Below are 16,332 nucleotides of genomic sequence, written 5' to 3'. Positions count from 1 at the left end.
TTGCGTTATTTTCCATATGTCAATTATGACCTTTTTCAGGTGTGGTCATGTCCCTTAGCTTAACGACGCGATGATAAATATGTTTAAACATTTTATCAAGATATACTTTCTATATGCTATGTCATTCTTCTTATTTTAGTCTCTGTTATTGTAAAAAGGGCTCTATATTCGGAAAGACAAATTTGTTACTGAGTTATACAAATGCTATTTCTGATAGTGCAATTGTAGTATCTATAACTTATGATGTGACAAGGTTCCAGTGACTTTATTGGTAAAGGGATTTAAAAACAGTAAATATTTTACTTGGTAATATCATCGATACAGGTGATGGGATAAGTAAGACATTTACCGAAATTACCAGTGATAAGAAAAGAACATCTTTTCGTTGATGTTACAGATAGTATTGATAATGGGACGATGAATGATAAATCAGTTGACATATGTACTTTTGGTGACAGGACACCAGTGTATACTAATGTACTTCATCGAATGCATCTTATTTGCAATGATAAATATATGTTTCAATTGAATATCCCCAATATAACTACCTTTCTTTTAAATCCCTTATTAAATTCAGATGTACCATGCTACAAGCAAAAGATAAAAACTACAAGATATTCCATGCTACGAACAAATCAACTGTATCCACAATAATGGTATTAAAACAGAAAGAGTTTTTTTTCAACTTCATGATTAAGTATTCGAACTATTTTAAAAACAGGAACAGTACGGTTAAATAACACTTTTTATATAGCATATTGATATTTACTGTTTTGAGAATGACTGGTGTATTGACATCTGTACATGTTCTGCTATGGAAAACAACGTTTAAATAAGACCTGTTGTCACGAATATTTTTACTAAACATTGCAGTTGTATTGCTACCCTAAATTAAGGTTTTTTAAGACAATAAAAACCAAAAACATGTGTATGCTTGTTTCAGGATGCTGAGGCACAGAGAATAAACAAAATCAACAAACTGAGTTTTAGAAGGCGTGCCAAGGAATCACCAACGGTGGAGAAGATACGCGAACGTGAAAAGGACTTTCGCAACGACGCCATTATCACTGAAAAGTTAAGGACTAAGTATAAGGACATTATACCAAAATACGACGCCTCAGTGGATAAAAGCTGTAAAGGATACTTCAAACGACCAGACGTGCAGAGACTTATTACGGCCACGTGCTACAAAAAATAACGGGAAAGTTAATCCAACTCTCCTTTAAAATATATATAAATATATTTCTGCTGTATTTATGAAGGAATCCGATATGGTAACGCCTTCTTGTGGTTGCTGACTGGCTCCTCGTTGACTCATGATAACAACAGATCATACATGTTAACAATATATATATAAGTACCCAGATTACTTACGTTTTGCGTGGTATATATTTTCGCGTACATTAGCGTGATCTCGATCAATTATTCATATATATCGTAAACACATAATCATTAAGGATCCCTGTCCCACTGCAGACAAAGCAATACAGACATTCGGAAGTTTGTCATATACAAAGTTTCTTCCCCTTAATATCGTGTTTTGGTTATTCTTTAGTCGGACTGTGCCGAGGAACCGGTTAGAATGACTGTAGTTTGATCGTAGGCTCAGAGTTTGATTCACGGTCTTGACCCTTTTTATTTTTACTCTCTGAACACTGTTTTGTATTTTTTTAAATCGAATTTCGTCTACATTCATTTTTTCATAAACATTTCGAAATAAATGTTTCTGGTTTTGGCAATGTGACAGGGAATTTTAAGTCTTCCTTAGCGAATATATCGGAAACGTTAATTTGAGTAATCACGCGTACGCAAATACACGGTATCATCAGTATTGGAAACTAGGTTATCTATCCTTCGATCCAGTGCGTTCGTAATGTACTCAAAAGATTAAGGATCCTTGTCCCACTGCGACCTCCACTACATATTTTTCCGTATGTAAAGTAGCCTCCCCTTAGTTTCGGTTTGGATATTACTATAGCGCGAACCTTCGGTTGCTTAGAGCGACAGTACAACAATATGAGGTCAAAGGTTAAATTCCTAGTCTAACACAGCTGATTTTGTACATTCGGAATACTGTTGTTGATTTTATTTTTGCTGATGTACTTTTTTTTAATAAAAATCCTGCAATGTATATTTTTTTTCTTCAGAAATGATTATTAAAAGCTATATTCACGCCGGAAAACAAACAGTTTTTAATGTGCAGGTACCGTTTTTGTCGGTATTTTTGGCATCAATAATCTGATCACCTTTGGGAGACTCCCAAAGGATGGATTTCACGTAATGGACAAGTATTTGTGAGTTTTGTGTATCGAAAAACAATATGTCTGAACGACAGATATGAAAAAGCTTCCTAATTAGGGCGGTGGATATGTCTATTGGTTTAAAGATAGATGAACTATCGACATAATTATACAAATATATCGTTACTGTTCCATCCCTACCTGTCCTATGTGTACAGCACATCATCCTTTAGGTTGTTTTGGTGTTGATGGTGATACAAATTATGTTATCATAACATGTAGATAATGCACTGCTTATATGTATACTTTGTAAGTTGTTACATTTAAGTTTGATAGATGTTGTTTTTATAAGTCAAACTGGATGTATTACAATGGAATTTTCAGGAAGAGTATTGGAATGATTTTCAGACATTCAACATATTGCTGGTATTTTATACATTATTTTGGTACGGTTAACTTGAAATACCGTTATAAAAATGATGTTTTTTTTATCTATATTCAATGCGTAACGTTATAAAGGGTTCTATGGTCCTTTTTTCTCATGTTGTTGCATGTATTTTATAATATAAGATAGAACACTTAAAACTGGATTATAATTCGTTTAATCTTCTGTGAAACTGATGCGTCCTAAGTGGCCATTTGATGCAGTAAATAATCACTTTGTGTGGCTTTCTGCATGCAGACAATAACTATTTTTTATGATAATCTAATATAACAGTTCAAAGTTTTATAATTGATAAAACAGTTAAAATACATCTGTTCTGGTATTCAGAATATCCATTAAACTAACAAATATGTCATTCGGTTGGGCAAAGTTTTAAATTATCAATTTGGTTTGATTTGTTATATATGCAGAAAAGATACTCAATTTAATAACGTAGTAAAAAATACCGGTTCAAACTTTATTCTCTCGATTTAGAAATCCGTTATATGTTTCTTCCATTTAGGACGCGTCAGTATAAAATACATGTCTGATGTATTAAGACTCGTCAGTATAAAATACATGTCTGATGTATTCCTAAGCATGTTGTGTTACAACCAAATGAAAATGTACATATGTAACCCTGAACAAAAAATATAAATTTTCAAACTGGTATTCCTTCCATGTATACTAAACCAGACCTAACGCCAGCATTGGTACTACTGGGACTATTACCAGTGTTGCTTTACAGTTTTTATAATAAATAATTTAGGTAATACAGGTTTAATTGCATTCAACTTTCGACTTATTTACTTAGGATTTACTGTGTACAGTTTAGGTTTTTCTTACTCTCGACTCGATTACTTTAAATCGCAATTATAATTAAAACAATAATGCTTAATACACAACGATGATGGAACCAAGAATGACAGTGAGTTTGCCCTGTTACTGTCTAAATATAATACCACTGGTTAGCAAACACAGTTAAAGTATTTGAACGTTAATTATGTTTTCAGTAGTAGATTTCCCATTAGCATTAGGTATCCATGTCGTTTGGAATTCAAACTTATTATCGATATGTAACAGGAACAAATTCAAATTTACTTAGAATTTAAACAGATATGTAGAAATGTCGCCTTTATTGGAATTTACAACAAAATTCATTTCATAACAGCAGGCACTGGGACGGTATTCTATGTATGATCTGTACGAAGTAGTGGCTAATTATGCTCGTCCTGTAGATTATGTGTGGAAGTTGGTAACAACAACAGCAGGTACTGGGACGGTATTCTATGTATGATCTGTACGAAGAAGTCGCTAATTATGTTTGTCCTGTAGATTATGTGTGGAAGTTGGTAACAATAACAGCAGGTCCTGGGACGGTATTCTATGTATGATCTGTACGAAGTAATGGCTAATTATGTTTGTCCTGTAGATTATGTGTGGAAGTTGGTAACAATAACAGCAGGTACTGGGACGGTATTCTATGTATGATCTGTACGAAGAAGTGGCTAATTATGTTTGTCCTGTAGATTATGTGTGGTAACAATAACAGCAGGCACTGGGACGGTAGTCTATGTATGATCTGTACGAAGTAGTGGCTAATTATCATTGTCTTGTAGATTAAGTGTGGTAACAATAACAGCAGGCACTGGGACGGGATTCTATGTATGATCTGTACGAAGTAATGGCTAATTATGCTTGTCCTGTAGATTATGTGTGGAAGTTGGTAACAACAACAGCAGGTACTGGGACGGTATTCTATGTATGATCTGTACGAAGAAGTCGCTAATTATGTTTGTCCTGTAGATTATGTGTGGAAGTTGGTAACAATAACAGCAGGTCCTGGGACGGTATTCTATGTATGATCTGTACGAAGTAGTGGCTAATTATGCTCGTCCTGTAGATTATGTGTGGAAGTTGGTAACAATAACAGCAGGCACTGGGACGGTATACTATGTATGATCTGTACGAAGTAATGGCTAATTATGCTTGTCCTGTAGATTATGTGTGGAAGGTGGTAACAATAACAGCAGGCACTGGGACGGTAGTCTATGTATGATCTGTACGAAGTAATGGCTAATTATGCTTGTCCTGTAGATTATGTGTGGTAACAATAACAGCCGGCACTGGGACGGTATTCTATGTATGATCTGTACTAAGTAATGGCTAATTATGTTTGTCCTGTAGATTATGTGTGGTAGTTGGTAACAATTATTGCTGTTTCATCAAATAGGAATATCAGTACCTGGAGTATGATAAACAGAAGGGAAAATAGATTATTGTTTTGTCTAACTAGGCCGTTAATACATAGAAGGTAGGTCATATATATATACTTTCAGAATAAAGACGGTTATTCTTGGTTAGGCGTCTATTATAACCCGTTCACAGTGACAAGTGGTGATTATATATAACATACGCCTACTTACTCAAAACTGATGGAACCTTTTATTTTTTAATAGCAGTAATTCTGAAAAAAATCTTTGTATTTAGCACGTAATTGTGGTGCATTATTATTATTTTTTTCATCAGTTGCATAATGTGATTTTTTTTCAAGAAAATAACACAAATACATAATTAATTTTTCAATCAATAGTTAAGGGAGACAACTCGAGCGTGCCACTCTTCACCTTTTGTTGTGCTTTGGATTCTAATTAACTTGTTTATATATTTTATTGATTGATGACAAAAATATTATACCGTTTGTTTTCTTTTGAATTTATTACTTATATGCTCTCTATAAAAATTCCTTTGACAATATTTGACAATTAAATGTCAATGAAATGACAAAACAATGGAATTATCTTTGTCTCTTTTTTTCTGTCGATAAGGCTGGGTTATTTTTTTTTTTCTTTTCTTATTTTCTTACACTTGCAGAACACAAATAATGATAACAAATTCATTAAATAATTTTTAAAAAATTACAAACAAACGCTTATGATAGGAACCGAAAAGTGTAAAATGGCTAAGAAATAAACATCAAGCAAGATTTTAGGGGGAAAGTGTTTACATTTATAAAACTCGGTTCCAATAATTTCTCAATTTCAAAAGTCAATACTGAATGGAAATTCTTAGTGTTTTTTAATACTTTTTGTGAGTTATCTGCCTTATCTGTCGCCATTGGGGTGTTTTCATCTCACGTCGATATCTTTTTCAAAATAGTATAATTTATTTTATTTGATGTAAACAGACTTATCTTTAAACAAACCTGTTCTGTAAAACATTTGGACTAGCGTTTTAAATCGTTAAGTCTAACAGAATATATAGGTATGTTATGATGACATAAAAGTCATTAAACCTTCCTCGTGTTACATGAATGATGTAGTGAATAATGATATTAACGGACATGTTGTGAATGATAAACTCGGAGTTGAGACCTCCACCGCGTCAACACTCGGCTTTACAAGATTCAATTAAAGACAAATTGAATAACAACTCTAACATTTGTTACAAAATATGTAAAGCTACTTTTAATTAAAACCTTTGAAATATTTAATTATTAAAGGGAACACTATTTGTATGTAACAGAATAAGATGAAATGGATCGACAGCGACCTTTCACCAAGACGGCCAGAGTTTGATCCCACGGTCGGACATGAACAGGTATTGAGTTACTTGCCCAAACACGTGGGTTTCTTTCGGTTGTTCGTGAGATTCCTCCCACGTTAAGACCCTGCACGTGCTAACATATGAGTAAACAAGAGTATGAAAAACTTGCTTCATAATATCTATAAAAGAACTAAAGAGTATGTTCTATTTCATAAGATGAACAAATGAATTCGCTTATTTATATATTTATCACGTTTCACATATTTGAGTCATCCTGACGGCTAACTGATCGACGTCCGGTATAGGATGTAGCTATATAATATAAAATAATCACACTGACACGTCTGTCAATATCGGGCAGCATACAGAGGATCCGATGAGTCAAACAGGGACGAAGTACAGTATGTATACTTCAACGTCATCGTGTGTAGTGTGTACACTTGTGCGTTCTGAGCGTGCTGGAGAGGCTCGAGACACATGGACCGTCCGCACATCCTTCTAACAGTTGTTATCCGTACCCTAATCCTCTTCCCTGGAATCGCCTCTATGAAAACAGACAAGGAGAAACTTCAAGGTAAAGCTGTTTATATTTGGTTTCATGTTACAACATCTTAAGGTAAAGGGTGCAAATACGTTTAACCATACCATTAACATTGTCACTGCTGTGAAATGTTGTTTAAGATATTTTCAAAAAACATAGTTTATAAAAATTACGTGTTGGCATGCATTTGACAGAATTGTAATTGAATGTTTGGTTTGAAAAATGAAAATACAAATAAAAAAAACAACTACAGCAAGAGCCGAATCGGGGAACCTTTACATTACAAAGCCTAAACTTTAACAATGTGTCAATACAGGAAATACACAAGCACATTAATAGCAAAATAATTGTTCACAAATGGGCCACACAGCGTATGAAAACTTGACAGGGAGGGTAACTTTTAGCTTCAACCTCTATATAGAGGGAAAACACTCCAATCAGAAACAGTCTCTGAGCGGAACTCTTCTTTGCGATTAAAACCGATGCAGCGGTACCATTTAACTTAATTATCATAGCTTTATAATTATAGGCTGCTTACAGTTATATCAGTATTAGCCGTACACAGATTATCGAACACCATCCCTTATATACACTCTTAATCTGGAAAATAACCCCAGGCTAATGTCCGTTTTATCAACCATTTCCAAGCATATATTGCTAGCTAGACCATTTTTTAGAAACCGCTTATTTTCGGAGCCATTTAAGCGTTAAGGCATGGACAGCTAAACTACTAGGCCGTCTTTCTGAACGACACAGACCAGTGATGAATTAGCCTCGCCATTAGAAGTCATATTTATCAAATGCTACATTTCAGTTACACAAAATTTCATAAATTCCTTACAACATTTAACGTACATACAAACAATGTATTAACTATACGTTGTAAATACTTTAGTACGGCATTGTTTGTTTGATTTGACACTTTATCGACGAATTATAATCACAACGAGATATGCCATTATATCGGACACTTAATTACGCCCTATACACTCCTGGAATATGTCATAGAAAAACTGAAGGCACGCGGCTAGCTATTTGGTTGGTTTCAGATAAAAAAAAAAACTACCAATCGCTAGACTGATACATGTCCCTTGAAGATTACAGAGGAGTTACATCCGACTTCAAAGTCAGTCAATTTTACCGTTACGCAACCGCGAGATTCTTTTGATGAACATCAAAGGATAAAAAAGTCTACTTGTTTCATCCACAAGTGGTGCCTATGTAGCCTTTAATTTAGCTATGACATATTCCAGGGGTGCAGAGAGCGAAAGTGGGCATAAACCTCTGATATCGGGAGTGATTAGACATGACCTGAAGGTCAACACTGACCAACTTTCATGCACTCACAATATTCCATTGCTTGGACCATTCAAGACTTTTGACCAACAGACCAAACATTCGATGTTATTAGTTTATATTCAGTACTTATCTAATAAAAGCAGTCTGATATTTCTAATTGAAGGAAGACAACATCATGGCAGATATAGCATTCGGTGCAAGAAACAATTTTCGAACAGAAGGTGTTGTCCCTGGAAATTCGATAATATCATGGTGTCTTTCCTTTTGGTGTTTGATCAGTTTAGTTTTATCCTTTCTTCCTTTGACTGGATTCTAAATTCGGATTTCATCTTTTACTGTTAACGTTATGCTTTCTTTTAGTTTAGTTTTAAGTTTATTTTATTTACGTATCCTATAAATATATTCATAAGCAAACAATGTACACTTATGGAAATCTGTAACCTTCTATCGTTACCAACATTAACAGCTATAACGGCATGGATAGTGGCACGAACAGGAGAAATCTGGGAAAGAATAACAAATCTCTTCATAGTTAGATGCAATATAATATTGCAAATGTATTGCTTTAGTTTAGAAAATGTATCCCCGAATACAACACAATAATTCTTATGTTTAGGAACAGATGGACTGACGCTATACCACAGAAACCTTACGTGGGAGGAGGCATTTACATTCTGTCAGGGTATGGACGATTCCCTCGCCGTACCCCAAACATACGAATACAGCTCTGTACAGAATGCCATTCGGAACCAAGAACGCGTGTGGGTTGGTCAATACACCTATACAACCCCATGGATGTATCCAACCGGTAAGTTTATGATACATTCTAGGTACTAGATGTGACATAACACGTGTAGGTGTGATACATAAATGGTACAAGATGTGACGTAATATATGTGGTATATTCTAGGTACAAGATGTGACGTAATATAAGTGGTATATTCTAGGTACAAGATATGACGTAATATATGTGATATATTCTAGGTACAAGATGTGACGTAATATATGTGGTATATTCTAAGTACAAGATGTGACGTAATATATGTGGTATATTCTAGGTACAAGATGTGACGTAATATGTGGTATATTCTAGGTACAAGTTGTTTTAGTTTGGTTTATTCCGTTTGGTTTTATTTGTGTTTATCGTTCTATTTGTGTTTATCGTCCTAGTTGTGTTTACCGTCCAATTTGTGTTTATCATCCTATTTGTGTTTACCGTTCTATTTGTGTTTATCGCTCTATTTGTGTTTATCGTCCTATTTGTGTTTACCGTCCTATTTGTGTTTACCGTCCTATTTGTGTTTATCATCCTATTTGTGTTTATCGCCCTATTTGTGTTTACCGTCCTATTTGTGTTTATCATTCTATTTGTGTTTACCGTCCTATTTGTGTTAACGTCCTATTTGTGTTTATCGTCCTTTTTTTGTTTATCATCTTACAATGTATTTGTGTTTACCGTCCTATTTTTGTTTAACGTCCTATTTGTGTTTATCATCTTACAATGTATTTGTGTTTACCGTCCTATTTGTGTTTATTATCCTATTTGTGCTAACCGTCCTTTTTGTGTTTATTATCCTATTTGTGTTAACCGTCCTATTTGTGTTTATCATTCTAATTTTGTTAACCATCCTATTTGTGTTTATTATCCTATTTGTGCTAACCGTCCTATTTGTGTTAACCGTCCTATTTGAGTTTTATATCCTATTTGTGTTAATCGTCCTATTTGTGTTAGCCGTCCTATTTGTGTTAACCGTCCTATTTGTGTTTATCATTCTAATTCTGTTTACCGTCCTATTTGTGTTTACCGCTCTATTTGTGTTTATTATCCTATTTGTGTTAACCGTCCTATTTGTGTTTATTATCCTATTTGTGTTAACCGTCCTATTTGTGTTTATTATCCTATATGTGTTAACCGTCCTATTTGTGTTTATTATCCCATTTGTGTTTATTATCCTATTTGTGTTAACCGTCCTGTTTGTGTTGACCGTCATCTTACAATGTATTTGTGTTTACCGTCCTATTTGTGTTTATCGTCCTATTTTTGTTTATCATCTTACAATGTGTTTGTGTTTACCGTCCTATTTGTGTGTATCGTCCTATTTTTGTTTATCATCTTACAATGTATTTGTGTTTACCGTCCTTTTTGTGTTTATCGTCCTATTTTTGTTGATCATCTTACAATGTATTTGTGTTTACCGTCCTATTTGTGTTTACCGTCCTATTAGTGTTTACCGTCCTATTTGTGTTTATCGACCTATTTGTGTTTTGTTTATTGTGTTTATCGATTTAGTTGGATAAGTTGAGATTATTGTGTTTATCGTCCTATTACTAGCGAAGATCATTCAAAGGCGACCGTCCATGTGTGTGGCCTTACACACGGCTAACGACTATTTCTAAACTGAATGGCACCAGATAGTCAAATCAGACAAAAAGAGGAAATAGCAAATATATACACAAGCATTGTCTCAATACTTTATTTATTTGTTTGTTGTGCCTGTTCATGCAGGGTGCTTCACAGCCACTAAGCCTTCGAAGAGGATAGAAGACAATGATATTGCCACATGTAAACGCTTCTGTGGGGACATGGACGTCATGCTGAATGTAAGTTGGTATTTTTAAAATGATTTTACAGGAGATTTTTTTTTTTATTAAATTGCGATGTCACAATTACAAATGCAATCCGTAATATAAATTGTTGTTATGTTTCGATTGTTAAAAATCCGTGCGATGGGTTGATTTTTAATCAGTGATGATACTCTGGTATACATGTCTATCGGGGATAGGGGTAATTTTGTAATGTATTTGTGTAAACCTTTCGGCAAAGCCTCATAAATAGACAAAAGCGTTAATCCTTACAGATTTATAACTGCCTTTGTGTAACCGAAGCTCCGGGTATCAGCACTCGAACCAACTCCTCCTTATGTAATACGAGATGTCCTGGTAACAGGGACGACGTTTGCGGAGGAGAGAATGTCTACCAGCACTACGCAACATGTAAGATATGCCAGCCAGTATACTAGGGTGTACATCTGCTCGTTTATGTATTCATTTCATGGTAAATGGATTTTTTTGATTTATATACAATGTACTATTTTGTGTTCCTTTTTGTATTAGGGTAATTCTAAATAATACACATCATCAGTTTTTCCTACATCCTTTTTTGTTGCATAATAATCACTTTGAGGTGGGTTGTTTGTGATATTGACTCGGTTTGACTATTTTCAGAAACAGCTGGGCAATATTCACTTATTAACGTCACTTCAAATGCATTACCAATCCAATCTCTTCTGAATGCATTTTTTTCTCTTGACGATTTGCCAACGCTCCGTCTCAAAATGGATAAACAATTTATCTTATATACCATATAACAATGCCGGACTTTCATTTTGGTGAATATGTGTCAGTGGGACCCGAAAAGTGATATTAACCCCTACTTCGTCTCGGTCAATATCGTATTCTCATTTCTATATTACCATTTATATACCTAACAAAAGTCCATATTTGATATAATTGTAAATGTAGATGCAACAACATTTTTCTAAACTAGACATATTGAATTTACTATACCGGAGGTCAAGGTAATAATGGCTTTAGTTGCATATTTTACACTACATTGATTCTTGTTTGAATTTAACCATAGACAATGTGGTTGTTGTTTTGGTTGTTTTAGCTTTTAATAACGTACATATGATCTACCTGTAAATGATAGTAGCGTTGGTATTTCATGAGAACATCTCAAGACAGCTCTACGCTTACGTCTGCAATGTGTACATGTAGTGGCACAGTTAGTTAAGTCTGTACTAGTACATCATCGTGTGAATTAACTCATTCACCCCTGAAAACACATTTGAACTCTTCCAATTCAAAGGTTGGAATAGTTCACTATGATATTTCAGGGATGGATTAACGCATTCACCCCTGAAAACACATTAGAACTCTACCAATTCAAAGGTTGGAATAGTTCACTATGAAATTTTAGGGGTGAATGAGTTAAAGGGACATACTGTTAACGGACGATACGTATTGCTAGTGAAATTGTTGACGTCGTGACTTTAAACAGATTGCTGTATGGAAATGTTCGCGTTGGCAAAGCCTCTGAAAGCTATATATTCTATACCTCTGTTATAAATATTTATCACATAATCGGCCTGTTTTCCAGTGAATTCGCCCGTGTAATAATTGTACATGTGTCACTAGTGAAATATACCTTAGAGCGTTTTTCATTGGCTGTGCCAGTCAGAAATCGATTGTGACGTCATAATATGTACAATGACGTGACGTCATAAATTGTGAACGGTGCAACAAAATGGCTGTCTCCGTTTGATTAAGCCCTCTATATTTTGGCTTTAAAACCTGTCAAAATATAAGTTTTCTGAGTAATGTGATAAAAAGTATCTTAAATTTGTTTTCGTTTCGTATGAGCTTTTATGAAACTCGTCTCGAAGTTTCATAAAATCTCATATGAAATGAAACTCTTTTAAGATCCAATATATATAAGAGATATTCCGACATGGAAATATCAGCGCTTATTTACTCAACACATACTAAATCACTGAATAAGGTTCAAAGTAACCGTACCACTGTGTTATGTAAAAGAACTATTAAAACAGTATTTAACACTGTGACGATATGCTTTGACCAAGCTTCCTTTTCTTCTGATATTGTAGATGCTGATACCAAAGAAGACTCAGATAGAGGCAATTGTGGAATGCTAGAAAAGCATTTAAACCAATCCTTTAGTATAGTCGCACGTCACTGCGATATAAAGAACACCTATTTGTGCGCATTATGTAAGTAACTTGATCAGTATTATTTGTCCTTGGCGCTCTGAAAGTGTTGCATAATAAATGTTTTAAATGTAAACCGTATGTTTGCTGATTTTAATCGATAAAGTATGCATGGTATTCTTAAGCATGATTGCTCCACTTAGCCTAGCTATACGAATGGAAATCTTGAAGAGGAAAAAAAACATCTCAGGAAACTGGCATACAAATCATGCAATTAATTACATATTTGTTTGACGTTTTATAATATGTATCTTTATTTTGTCTTTGCTGAAGCCTTTTATAAAATATGTCGCCTCGGTTGATATCACTTTTATCACAGTTTTACTTTCTACACAAACAATGTATGTACTAAACGTGTAGCAACGTTCCAAGACCGACTGGTCCCTTTGTCAAGCGATGACTGAGTGAGACCGACTGGTCCCTTGGTCAAGCTATGACTGAGTGAGCCCGACTGGTCCCTTTGTCAAGCTATTACTGAGTGAGACCGACTGGTTCTTTTGTCAAGCGATGATTGAGTGAGACCGACTGGTCCCTTTGATGTATGTACTAAACGTGTAGCAACGTTCCAAGACCGACTGGTCCCTTTGTCAAGCGATGACGGAGTGAGACCGACTGGTCCCTTTGTTTAGCTATGACTGAGTGAGACCGACTGGTCCCTTGGTCAAGCTATGACTGAGTGAGCCCGACTGGTCCCTTTGTCAAGCTATGACTCAGTGAGACCGACTGGTTCTTTTGTCAAGCGATGATTGAGTGAGACCGACTGGTCCCTTTGCCAAGCTATGACTAAGTGAGACCGACTGGTCCCTTTGTCACGCTATGCCTGAGTGAGACCGACTGGTCCCTTTGTGAAGCTATGACTGAGTGAGACCGACTGGTCCCTTGGTCAAGCTATGACTGAGTGAGCCCGACTGGTCCCTTTGTCAAGCTATGTCTGAGTGAGACCGACTGGTCCCTTTGATGTATGTACTAAACGTGTAGCAACGTTCCAAGACCGACTGGTCCCTTTGTCAAGCGATGACGGAGTGAGACCGACTGGTCCCTTTGTCACGCGATGACTGAGTGAGACCGACTGGTACCTTTGGCAAGCTATGACTGAGTGAGACCTACTGGTCCCTTTGTCAAGCTATGACTGGGTGAGACCGACTGGGTCTTTTGTCAAGCGGTGACTGAGTGAGACCGACTGGTCCCTTGGTCAAGCTATGACTGAGTGAGCCCGACTGGTTCCTTTGTCACGCCATTGCTGAGTGAGACCGACTGGTTCCTTTGTCAAGCGATGACTGAGTGAGAACGACTGGTCGCTATGTCAAGCGATGACTGAGTGATACCGACTGGTCCCTTTGTCAAGCTATGACTCAGTGAGACCGACTGGTTCTTTTGTCAAGCGGTGACTGAGTGAGACCGACTGGTCCCTTGGTCAAGCTATGACTGAGTGAGCCCGACTGGTTCTTTTGTCAAGCGATGATTGAGTGAGACCGACTGGTCCCTTTGCCAAGCTATGACTGAGTGAGACCGACGGGTCCCTTTGTCAAGCTATGACTGAGGGAGACCGACTGGTCCCTTTGTCAGGCTATGACTCAGTGAGACCGACTGGTTCTTTTGTCAAGCGATGACTGAGGGAGACCGACTGGTCCCTTTGTCAGGCTATGACTCAGTGAGACCGACTGGTCCCTTTGTCAGGCTATGACTGTGTTAGCGATTTGTAGTTTTTATCTGTACAAAGCAACGTTCCAAGACCGACTGGTCCCTTTGTCAAGTGATGACTGAGTGAGACCGACTGGTCCTTTTGTCAAGCGATGACTGAGTGAGACCGACCGGTCGCTATGTCAAGCGATGACTGAGTGAGCCCGACTGGTTCCTTTGTCACGCCATGACTGAGTGAGACCGACTGGTCCCTTTGTCAGGCTATGACTGAGTTAGCGATTTGTAGTTTTTATCTGTACAACGATGTGGCGAAATTGTACATTTTTCATGTCATATCTTATCTTCATTATTCAAATCAATTGTATTGCAGTCTTGAATGCAGATGACAATAAAACAAGCGGGGTACCTTTCTATATACCCAAGTACGATAACGGCTCCCTACAATTCCTAACGTACCAGGAAGCATTAGATAGTTGTGCTAACAACGGAACATATTTAGCCGACCCAACTAAATTACAAGCAAGCCAATTAAACCTCGGAAAGTCAACTCAGTACTGGATAGGTGCCAGGAGGCGAACAACTTACGTGACATCCGTTAAAGGTAAATACATTATATTTACAACGCAGTATCGATACAAAAATACACGACTATTATGAGTTTATTAGAACTGTTAAATGTTTCTAGTATTATATAGTGTTAAAACGAGTCGTTATGATCAATTTTATTGTGGTATAAAAATTGTAATCCTACATGCGTTTGTGTAATATTTTCAGTGAATGTGTCTTTAATTTAAGACATCGTATAAATCATAGATGAAGCAGAGGACGCTTTCTCTTCCAGGACACGTGGTCTTATTTACCATGTGTTTTCCATCGTTCATATTCTGCTTTATCTTTAGTTCGTTTTTGCTTGTGATGAAATTCTGTTTTTGTCTTGCGTGTTAATAAATAACAAAAAAGTTGTTTACCGCATCGATCGTACATACCCTCCTACGCCTGAAATCAAGGTCATTGCAGGCTTTTCTACTTCAATCCTTACTTACAATATGACCAACTATTAATTTGTACGATAAGCTGGATGATTTTGACTCCCTTGGCTGGTGTCGTCGACGAAGCAGATGACGCTTACTCTTCCTGAACACCTGGTCATATTCTCGTTTTACAATTTGCCAAAGTCTACATGTAAATATTTTATTTTTTATTTTTTGTTCATCTATTTTGAGTTTTATCTATTTTGAGTTTGATCTATTTTGAGTTTTATCTCTTTTGAGTTTTATCTATTTAGAGTTTTATCTATTTTGAGTTTTATCTATTGTGAGTTTTATCTGTTTTTAGTTTTATCTATTTAGAGTTTTATCTATTTAGAGTTTTATCTATTTAGAGTTTTATCTAGAGTTTTATCTATTTCGAGTTTTATCTATTTAGAGTTTTATCTATTTAGAGGGTTATCTTTTTTGAGTTTTATCTATTTTGAGTTTAATCTATTGTGAGTTTTATCTGTTTTTAGTTTTATCTATTTAGAGTTTTATCTATTTAGAGTTTTATCTATTTAGAGTTTTATCTAGAGTTTTATCTATTTCGAGTTTTATCTATTTAGAGTTTTATCTATTTAGAGGGTTATCTTTTTTGAGTTTTATCTATTTTGAGTTTAATCTATTTTGAGTTTTATATGTTTTTATTTTTATCTATTTAGAGTTTTATCTAATTTGAGTTTTATCTATTTAGAGTTTTATCTGTTTTTAGTTTTATCTTTTTTGAGTTTTATCTATTTTGAGTTTTATCTGTTTTTAGTTTTATCTTTTTTGAGTTTTATCTATTTTGAGTTTAATCTATTTTGAGTTTTATATGTTTTTA

The 16,332-nt window shown here is 35.5% G+C and overlaps 2 protein-coding genes across 2 annotated transcripts in view; both read left to right on the top strand.

Annotated features, from left to right (window-relative positions):
* LOC110441469 overlaps nt 1-4,481 on the top strand; it is a 32,448-nt gene extending 27,967 nt beyond the window's left edge. Inside the window, exons 4-5 of the mRNA XM_021484626.1 lie at nt 944-4,032; nt 4,310-4,481. Coding sequence (XP_021340301.1) covers nt 944-1,198 — 255 coding nt within the window. The 3' untranslated portion in view covers nt 1,199-4,032; nt 4,310-4,481. The remainder of the gene's footprint in view (nt 1-943; nt 4,033-4,309) is intronic.
* A 1,995-nt stretch (nt 4,482-6,476) lies between these two features.
* The window catches only part of LOC110441459, a 28,202-nt gene continuing 18,346 nt past the window's right edge, over nt 6,477-16,332 (top strand). Inside the window, exons 1-6 of the mRNA XM_021484615.1 lie at nt 6,477-6,784; nt 8,667-8,858; nt 10,557-10,651; nt 10,909-11,044; nt 12,718-12,840; nt 14,849-15,079. Of these exons, the coding sequence (XP_021340290.1) occupies nt 6,688-6,784; nt 8,667-8,858; nt 10,557-10,651; nt 10,909-11,044; nt 12,718-12,840; nt 14,849-15,079 (874 nt within the window). The 5' untranslated portion in view covers nt 6,477-6,687. The remainder of the gene's footprint in view (nt 6,785-8,666; nt 8,859-10,556; nt 10,652-10,908; nt 11,045-12,717; nt 12,841-14,848; nt 15,080-16,332) is intronic.

The sequence above is a fragment of the Mizuhopecten yessoensis genome, unplaced genomic scaffold (genome assembly GCF_002113885.1).
Source record: "Mizuhopecten yessoensis strain PY_sf001 unplaced genomic scaffold, ASM211388v2 scaffold1861, whole genome shotgun sequence".
Classification (NCBI taxonomy): Eukaryota; Metazoa; Mollusca; class Bivalvia; order Pectinida; family Pectinidae; genus Mizuhopecten; species Mizuhopecten yessoensis.
This window is presented reverse-complemented; position numbering and strand designations above follow the sequence as displayed.